Genomic DNA, 9,740 nt, shown 5'->3' with positions numbered 1-9,740 from the left:
CTATGCTGAATTTCTGGAATCTTGATTATTATGTGTCTGGGTGTGGTTTTCATTGGATTGATACTATTTGGAATTCTATATGCTTCGGTTACAGGAATGTCAGATTGTTGCCCCAAATTTGGGAAGTTTTCTGCTATTACTTCTGCCAATATTCTTTTTATATCATTTGTATTGACTCCTTCCTTCTCATTGATGCCTATTAGTTTCACATTGTTCATCTTTGCCTCGTCTTACAGGTATTGAATTATTTTTTCCTGCATCCTAGTTGTTTTTAAGAGATCTTTTCTTACTTTTTCACTAGCCGCAATGGTGTCTTTCAGGTCAGAAAGTCTATTTTCACTTTCCCGCAAATGGTGTTGCCAGCTTGTGATTGAGGTTTTAATTTCCTGTATATCACTTTGAACTTGTTTCATAGATTCTATTTCTCTCCTAAATTGTTTATTCAGGGTTCCATCATTTTTATATTCTCCTCTATTTTTTTTTATCAGTGTATACTTTTAGAAGCACTTAGTACTTCCTTGGTTATAGTTACCACTACATTTTTTAGTTCAGAAATTATTTCTGATCTGATTTCTTCTATACCTTTTTACAGTTGATTCTTTACTGTCAACGCTATTATTTCAGAGATATCTGGTGTGTGATTTCCAGTTTCCTCAGTGCTAATGTCTTCTGCATTTGTACTGGGTGGACTCGAGGCCTGAGACTGCATTTTGTTCCTTCTCTTTGGCATTTTGTATACCACTGTCTTCTGATCTTTGGTGTAGAGATAAGATAGAGTTATTACCTTAGCACCAGGTCCGGATGTATGAAGTTCAGATTCCTCCAGGTAGGTGTTGCTTGGATCTGGCTGCTGTGCTCCACTTCTTTCTGTTGCAGCCGTTAGAGTTGAATCCTTTGTGTCTCTCTGGCAAGATGTTCTGCTCCTGAATCAGGTGGGTGGGTCTTGCCTCTAGCCTCTTTGCAGGGAGTTCTGCTGAAGGGTTCCATGCTGGGCCTGCACTCTGGGTCTATCGAGAGAATCTTATTACCTTTGGAGATTATACTTTAAAGATAACATGATGTCTCCCCACTCCAGTGTGCTCAAACTCGCCCCAATCTTGAATGACATTCCATTATATTTTAGACCTAACGGAACTTTTTAAAAAATCTGCATTCTCAGAATTCTTCCCACAAAACTTTTGAAAAAATGGGATGATGAATCTTTCTAAACCATCCCTCTGGAACAATTACAAAAATTCTTCTTATTGTTACTGATGCTTTGCCAAAAACTAAGCACTTTCAGTTTCACATTCCTCTAACTCTATGGAAAAGGTAGCTACGATTCATTGTTTTCTGCTCATGAAAATACAGGAATCAGTCAGAATCGCAGGGTGCCATAAACTCCCAAGGATACAGTCAGAGGCTGAGAAGAGAGAAGCCAAACCATCCACACTAAGGAAAGCAGGTAAGACCCTGCCTTCCCTTCAGGCAGCATCTCCAACTCTGAAGGAGCTCTGTTCAGGGAATCACAGCTTCTAATTCTGATGCACTGGGGGGAGGGGCTTTCTAAGGGTTGGTTAGTTTTCTCAAAATCTGTCATGATTGTGAAAAGTTGAAGCTGAAACTTAGATGGGACAGGGAGTTAAATGAAATGCAAATTTTGACATATCCTCAGATCCCCAAGTGCCACCATTGGGCTTGTGTGGAATGCACTCCCCCACAGGGGAATGAACTGAGTCTCTTTCTGTTTAATGGTTTTGAGAGGGAACACTGTCTGCTGTGATCTAGTGAGGCTCACTCAGAACTGCTCCTCCTGCAGCTATTGAGATACTAAGTTACCACAGGGCTGTTGATTTGCAGAAAGAAAGTACAGAAATGAGACTCAGTTGAGCAGCCATTGTCCCTGGTAAAGGCAAAGAGAGAGAAACACTCACAATGAGAGAGGTTGATCACAAAAGCAGCCTCCTTTCTATAGGCACCCAAACTGCATTTACCCTGGGTGCCTTCCTTCAGCGCTGGTGTAAATTCAGTGGCCTTTCAGGGCCCACGTGCTCCTGACCCTCCACCAGCAGATCTCAGCTGCAGCACTTCACTGAAGAGCTTCCTCTAGAAAAGTCTCATAGTGCAGCCCTCAGGGAGGCCTCCACTCTCTACAGAATCCCCTGATCTCAGCCCAGTTTTCCTGCCTTCAGGGAACTCTTGCCCTGACTTCCTTGGCTGCCACTTGCCTCCTTTCTCATCTCTTGTCTGTGGCCACCTCTCTATGCCAGATCCTTACCCCGCCTCCTCCACTCCTTGTCTTTCTCTCCTCATATTTTTTCTTCCCCTGTTCTAACAAGGGAATATGAGCAAGAACAAAAACAGTAAGTAGAAGCCCTAGAAGCACTTTGCTGAAAACATCTTAGGAAAAGTCTCTATCCATTCCTCTCTATTTCTTTCCCTATTCATAATCCTTATTTCATAGAAAGTTTTTTGAATTCTAGCATTTGCATTTGAGCGATTATATGGCACTGACTTCAGTTTCACTCTCTGTGAAGCTCAAGGAGCGCATGGTCAGGCACCAGCCATGCCTGTGCCCCTCCAAATCCTTGCTAGGTTCCTATTTATGTGCTTGCCTGGTCATCTACTTTCATAAAATTTACAAAACAGCATGTTGCTTTCCATTCTGGGAAGGCAGGGTGAGAAATGCATCCTCATTTCAGTGAAATAAGCAAAGCCCCTAGAAAGAGGAACATACTTTAAAATCACTTGTAAATGTCCAAAAGGCAAACATCAACTCATGAACCATGTACTCAGGAAGGGCTTTATACATTATAAAAATTAATGAACTGATAAATATTTGATTTATTACATATTCCAGGAATGGAAAATTTTCTTCAAATGATATTGTGCACCATTTATTGTCTCTAATATTTTTTCTAAATTTTTATCTGAATTCAAAAAGAAACTTTCTGAAATAAATTAAATGGAAAATTTGAGTTGTGAGAGCATTTGAATGTTCATGTAAAAATGTTACCATTTTTTTAATTGAACTGCTTGGATAATATTTTCATAACTTCCTCAGCTGATCCAAGTTCTCCCTCATGCATCTTGTTGCACACAGTATTTGTTTGTTCATTCTGGGGAATTTCATCAATCGAATTCCTCAGCACTGGGGGTCTGCCCATTAGCTCACTTGTTTAAGTGCCTCAGTCTCAAGGTGCTGTTGTTCAATCCCCAGACCCTCAGGCCTTACCAGACCTGCCTTAAGGCATCCTGAGCCAGCCAAAAATTAAAAAAAAATAAAAAAATAAAAATCCATCTCAAGTTTTACTTCACTACAGGCTTTCCTGAAATTAAATTTGTATTGAGAAGGCTCATGTAATCCTGATGAGTTTACCTTTATGCCTGATTTCTTTTCTTTCCTTTGGTAAATTTTAATATTCTCTCATCTTGGTAGACAAGTGGGATTTTTACTATAGTTTGTCATGAGGACTTTGTGTGTGTGTGTGTTGGAATCTTTCTTCATGCTAGAAAGTTTTTTTGTTGTGATTTCTGTAAAGATGTTTTCTTTCATGTGTGCTCCTTTCTATTTTTTCTCTAACTAAATCCATTTAGCCTTAAGTTGTCATTTCAGTGTCATCTAGGAACTATAGGGTGTATTTTGTTTTTATCTAAAACTTCTTGAATAATTCACTATATTTTGCAGAAGAAATAACAGAATATATAATTAATTAAAGAAACATAGTCAATCATGGAATATTGCAATAGAAAGAAAAATAGTATAAAATTTTGGACTCATACATCAGTAAAATTACATATTAATATGTATAATGGAAATCAAATCTTCAAAGCTACTTGAGACTGATGTAAACTCTAACCAAGAAATGTTCATGTCTCACTTAGGAATTTTGAGTCTACAATATCTTATTTCCTCTCTCCATTCCTCCCAGGTACCACCTGTAGGTCCTCAAACTTGGTGTCCAGTAGCTTTCCTATTTTCATTGTAGTATTCTCAATCTTCCTTTCTCTCTCTTATAATCCTCCCACATATGAAGTTTCATCTTAATCTATCACTGTCTTGTTGATCTTATTTTTTGATATGAGCAAATAAAATTGTAATCATGATAAAACATACATAGCATGTAATAGTAACTTAATGATTTCAACAAAATAGTTCATTAACATTAAGTATATTTACATGATGTGCAACAAATCTCTGCACATTTTATTTGTTTTTTTGTACTTAATTCTTTTTTATTTTTATCAGTTTTTATTGAGAAATAAATATGAATGAGACATTTTCACAGCTGATTAATAGGACAGTTGTGATAATCAATACATTGTGCATTGTTATCTTCTAAGTGGTTATCCATAGTACAAGAAGCAGACAGGATATTCTGTCCAAACACTATTAATACACCTCTTTCTTCTTATTGAACTAAGCAAAAGTAGCTATAAATTTATCCTAACTATTTTGTATATATAAATACAAAATGATCTTTCCTTTGTATTCTTTTTTTTTTGACCTGTCAGAAGTGAATATTCTATTGGCATCTAAATACTGTAGGTATTTGAATTCCACTAAGCAATCTAACACTATCTAGCAGTCTATAATATTAGTGGGCTATCCTAAGAAGTTATTGACTTGAGCCTTTTACAGCTCATCATATTAATATGCCTTTACACTATATACCTTGTTTTTATACTTTTCTGCTGGATGGTTAAAACCAAGATAAAGCAAGACCTATATAACAAGAAATGTAAGTTTTGTATCTGATTGCACATTTTATTTGGAAATCTAAAACTACTTACATTAAGCCCAACATCCATTTTCCTGCATATATATATATGGATTGGGTCTTTGAATTGGGGGCCTGACTTTTTAAATTCTTTATATGTTCTACATAGAAGTCCGTTGTCTGAAGGACAGTTGTCTAAATTCTTTCCTAATACATGGACTCTCTTTTTATTCTGTTGGTCAGTTTTTTGTATGTGCAAAACAAACAAACAAACGAACAAACAAACAAACATTTTAATAATATGAGAGCCTAGTTGTTAATTCTTTTAAACATTTTCAGTGCAGTTTGATTTTTGTTCATGAACTCTTCCTATCCCCGTGTCTTCAAGATTTCTGTGTACTTTCTCTTCCAGTAGATTTAGTATTTCTATTCTAATGTACAGATCTTTTATTCATTTTGACTTTAGTATATGCTGATAGACACGGGTCCAATTTTAGTCTTTGGTATGTGGAGAAGGATTTTTTCCTGAAAATAACCCCAACAATATATGTGCACTCATGTGAATAGCACCACAATTTGTCATAGCTAAATCTTGGAAAACACCCAAATGCCCACTAACTGGGGAATGGATAGAAACTGGGATATTTTCATACAGTGGAGTACTACTCAGCTAAAAAGATAGAAGCTCAAGCCTTTTATAGGGAAATGAATGTAACTAGAGACCATACTTCAAAGTGAAATAAATAAGAACCACACATGTAAACATCATTTTACCTTCCCAGGATAAGAACCTAAAAGAGTAGATAAAATCTGAAAGGTACAATAGATATTGTGAAAGGGAAAAACAACTGCTCAAAAAGAAAGAACAACTGGGATTAGGGAAGAGAGAAAACTAAAGAGTAATACATTTAAGCTAAATGTACTACTTCTTTCTTAATTTTTGATCAATTTTACATGCTTGTATCAGGTAATCTCAACAAATACTTTGAAGACAACATATGCAACATAACAGCCATTATTGAATTCCTATCACCTTGTTTTTTAAAATTCTATATTGTTTCTAGGCCAGTCAAATAGCTCAGTGGATTAAAGTACCTTCAAACAGGCTGAGGAGTCAGGGGTTTGATCACTGGGCATGCCGTGCCTGTCCCGCCCCCAAGGTATGCTAAATGGCAAGTTAGACTGGGTGGGGTGGCACTCGCCTGTAATCCCAACTCTTGAAAAGCTGTAAATAGGCAGATCACTCTAAGTCTGATCTAGTAGTGTGAAAATGAACACCATGTAGACCCTTCCCTAACATAAAAAGTAAATAAATAAAATAAATATATTGTTTCTAATATTTTTTATTCTCTTTAAAATTAAAAAGTCAAAGATCAGTTCTTTATATTAAGAACTTAACAACAAATATTATAAATGTTTACTTGTGCCCAGACAAATACACAACTTTACTTGATTTTTAAGTTTAAATCTGTCATTATTAAAATGTAAAAATCCCTGCGATTCTGTAAGAAAGAAAGAAAGAAAGAAAGAAAGAAAGAAAGAAAGAAAGAAAGAAAGAAAAAGAAACAATTCCTCGGCACTAACAATGCAGATTCCACCTCTTTCCATACTTGCCCTTGCGGACCAGAGGATTACTCACAGGACATGGCCTCTGAGACCCACATGCCAGGCCCTGTGTGCCTCATTGAGAACGTGAGAGAACAGCTGATGGTGAACCAGGAAGCTCTGGGGATCCTGTCCGCCATCTCCCAGCCCGTCGTGGTCGTGGCCATCGTGGGCCTGTACCGCACAGGCAAATCCTACCTGATGAACAAGCTGGCTGGGAAGAAAAAGGGTGAGTGCTGCCAGCAGGGCTCTGCGGATCCCTGACCACCCCCACTGCCCGCATCCTGCATGGGGGTGGGGGACAGGTAGAGAGGGGAGAAGGGCCTGGGAGGGATATTGTGCCCTAATCTGCCACTTTCAGGAGGACATTTGATCTAAGGCATGACAGTGAGCTCAACAGGCTCACCTTACTATGCCTTAGCTTCCCCTTGGAAAGCATGAATTAGTCCTTTTCTAAACAAAGAAAGGCAGCAGTATGAATAATGAATTTACATGACAGTAAACTCTAGCATTCTTGTGAAGATGCTCATAAAGTAAGAGCCAGTTTATACTGTCGTTTGAGGTTAAAAAATATTTCACTTACATTACATTTTTTCTTTTTTAAAAATTATTTTAAAGGGATTATTATTATTATCATCATCATCATCATCATCATCATCATCATCATCATCATCATCGTTATTACTATGTATTTGGCATATAGTCTCACTATACAACTTGCACTCATGGTGATACTCCTGTTTTCAGCCTCCCCAGTGCTAGGATTACAGGTGTGGACCACCATACACCAACTCAGTGGCCGGCTCAGTGCACACTGTGTGGCATGTGGTGCGGAGGATGGAGCCCTGTCCCTGAGCTTGCCTAAGCAGGCGTTTAGTCTCCCGACTTATCTCACCAGCCCTCTTGTATGAGTTAAAACTTACACAATATACAATTTGCCCTTTGAAACATTCTTATGCAATCAGTTTCTGGCACTAAGTTTATTTACATATTTGTGCAGTCACCATTTCCATCCCTTTCCAGATCAGTCTCCTCCTCCCAAAGAGGAAAGCTGCATCCACTAAACACCACCTCCCTGTGAGCATCCCCCACCACCATTCTAGGTTCTGCCTCTATGAACTTGACTATTCTACACACATTCTACCACACATGTGGGAACAAAAATATTTTCCTCCTGTGACTTTTTTCACTTAGTGTAGTGTCTTTATGTTTCAACTGTGTCACATACGTCAAAATTTCCTGTGTTTTGCAGGCTTCTCTCTGGGCTCCACAGTGCAGTCTCACACCAAAGGAATCTGGATGTGGTGCATGCCTCACCCCAAGGACCCAAAGCGTACACTAGTCCTGCTGGACACCGAGGGCCTGGGAGATGTTGAGAAAGTAAGGATGGATGGTTCCATTTGGATGAGCTCCTCATCTGGGAATATTCGCTACAATAAGCAGTTTTTTTCTTATGTGAAATACTGTTTTTAAGCATAATATACCTTTTCATTTGTTTGCTATATTACAGAGGCTCAGGTTAGCAGCCAAAATCAGAAACATATTCATATGCCAGAATCCTAGCAGAAAAGCAGCATGGTAAATATGATGTTAAAGTACCAACTGCAATCTATAAGCAAAGCACGTGATCCTGGATGGAAAAAGAAAGCACACACACACTCAGTGTGATGAGTCTCATCCTACTGCAGACTGTAAGGAGTTGGGTGTGGAAGCCTCGTGACTTTGTATTTCCACTAGAAATCGAGTCCTAGCTTGGTACACTTAGAAATAGTTTGTCTTTTTTTAGCTTCAGCTTTCTGATATGTCAAAATGTGTAGTATCTTCACATAAATCTCCTAAAATTGTTTTAAACATCTAATAAGGTAGATAACAGTATGGCAGGTAACAATTGGTATAAAAGAACTACAAGTACTATAAACACACATTTATTTATTTATTTAAGAAGTCCCAGGGAATATAAAGTGGAGCATGCCAGGGAATATAAAGTGGAGCCTGCTAACATTGGCTTATGTCACTAGCCCCGTATTTATTTATTTATCTTGAGGAAGGGTATCACTAAATTTCCTAGACTGCCATTGAACTTAGTCTCCTATTTCTGCCTTGCATGCAAGTGGGGTTACAAACAGGCACCACTTCATGAGGTTCTACATCTCTTACAACTAAATTTTGCTACTGAAAAAGAGAAATTTTTAAATTTAAATTTTCTTTAAGAACTAAGACCTAGCTGTGCTTTCTTGCTGCCTGGCTCTGAGCATCTATGCCATGGGACTGTGAAGGAAGCAGCCTCCCCTGCCTACTTCAGCTCTAGGGTATCAGTTATTGGTCCTGCCCAGAACAGTACAGTTCTGCTCTGCAAAGATATGCTCTGCTTGATGTATCCATATAATACAAAAAATTTGAAAGTAAACATTAAGAGGAAAACTTCCCCAACACTGAATCAATAGTGAATCTGGTAGACATCCTCAGAAGTAGGGAAGAGGAGCAAGCACTTAAAACAATGAGAAACACCAAGGAGATGGTTGAGTTGCAAATTTTGCTTCAGAGCAAGAATGCTGAGGCAGTGACTGGAAAGGGAGGCAACAATGTTAAGGCTCTGAATATGGCCACACTGTGAATGTTTCAGTCCCAGACAACAGTGGCCTGAGTGTACAATATCAGTGCAGGTACTGAAAGTGTTGGAGAAATTCTGAAGAACATCATCCTGCCTTGGGAGAGGTCTGAGGTTGCCATCACCCACTGCAATTACTAAGCTCTCACTGCAATGTGATGCTACAGAATGACTAAATTACCAACACATTAAGGAAGTGATTTCAACTGTTAGTTGAGATATTAATTCTTCAAAGTTGGGCAGGAGAAATTATTGTGGTCAAAGACATTACAATTAAAGAAGTTTCAGAGAACACACAGGCAACAATCAACTTTCCTAAGAATGTTGTTCTTGTTCTATTGGCAGAGTTGTTCTTATTGGATAGAGCCTTATAGGGATGTGGAGTGCATAGAGTTCATCTTATGTCGTTTTTTTTGAAATTTTTAAAATTAATTTTACTGAGAAATAACAATGAGACAGTTTCAAAAACAATTAGTAGGACAAATTCAATAATTAATATATTGCATATTGTTATCTTCTTCGTGGTTATTCGTAGTAAAAGATGCAGACAAGATATCCTGTCCAAACACTATTAGTACAAATCTTTCCTCTGATTGAATTAAGAGAAAGTAGCTGTGTATCTATCCTTGACCTTATAACTGAATTGGCCATCAAAAGATGTGTGCAACCTTATGAGCCAAATTTTTATGATGAAACTTGTGAATATGGTCATTTTAATATGATATTAAATGAAGACCCAGTCCTAGCCCAGGTCCGGTGAGTGTGTGGAGAGCTTCCTGCTACCCTGCGCCAGCAGGACCAGTCCCAGCCCAGGCGCAGCGTGGGCC

General features: G+C 38.2%; 1 protein-coding gene across 1 annotated transcript in view; it reads left to right on the top strand.

The window, feature by feature from the left end:
- The first annotated feature begins 6,344 nt into the window (after window positions 1-6,344).
- LOC101584805 (guanylate-binding protein 1-like) overlaps window positions 6,345-9,740 on the top strand; it is a 41,380-nt gene continuing 37,984 nt past the window's right edge. Inside the window, 2 exon segments of the mRNA XM_023708659.1 lie at window positions 6,345-6,534; window positions 7,558-7,685. Coding sequence (XP_023564427.1) covers window positions 6,345-6,534; window positions 7,558-7,685 — 318 coding nt within the window.

This window comes from Octodon degus, unplaced genomic scaffold (genome assembly GCF_000260255.1).
Source record: "Octodon degus isolate 3935 unplaced genomic scaffold, OctDeg1.0 scaffold00430, whole genome shotgun sequence".
In the NCBI taxonomy this organism is placed as follows: domain Eukaryota; kingdom Metazoa; phylum Chordata; class Mammalia; order Rodentia; family Octodontidae; genus Octodon; species Octodon degus.
This window is presented reverse-complemented; position numbering and strand designations above follow the sequence as displayed.